The following is a 373-nucleotide window of genomic DNA, read 5'->3' on the forward strand; positions in this document are numbered from 1 at the left end:
TCCGCCGCTGAGCTTCATCACGTGAAAGTGTACGACCTGCTCCAGAATCTTCTCCGAGAAGTTGTGCACCGTAATGGCATCAAACACCGGCCCGTTCATCTTGTTTGACTCCGGTTTCGTTGAACGGTGGTCAGAAACCCCGTGCTGGCTGTAAACAGAGAAGAAGCTTCTTCCTGGTCGGAGAGAAAAACGGCAGCCCAAAACAATCGCTCACCGAGCTGCGCAGGCGTGCGGCACCAGCACAACGGATCGTATAAGCATGCTTTATGTTTGAATTCACTGTTACTGTGAATTAAGGGTTAGTTTTTGAATGTCTTCCTCCTTAAATTAAACACATTTGCCCAATAAATGAGACATGTTTGTGGTTGGTTGA

The 373-nt window shown here is 47.7% G+C and overlaps 1 protein-coding gene across 1 annotated transcript in view; it reads right to left on the reverse strand.

Moving 5' to 3' along the window:
- The window catches only part of psmg4 (proteasome (prosome, macropain) assembly chaperone 4), a gene marked incomplete in the record, with an annotated part of 2011 nt that extends 1750 nt beyond the window's left edge, over positions 1–261 (reverse strand). The window contains 1 exon segment of the mRNA XM_035654107.1: positions 2–261. Within this exon segment, the coding sequence (XP_035510000.1) occupies positions 2–99 (98 nt within the window).
- Between the last annotated feature and the right edge of the window lie 112 nt (positions 262–373).

Source organism: Morone saxatilis, unplaced genomic scaffold (genome assembly GCF_004916995.1).
Source record: "Morone saxatilis isolate NCDOM2014 unplaced genomic scaffold, NCSU_SB_2.0 Contig12, whole genome shotgun sequence".
NCBI classification, from domain to species: Eukaryota; Metazoa; Chordata; class Actinopteri; family Moronidae; genus Morone; species Morone saxatilis.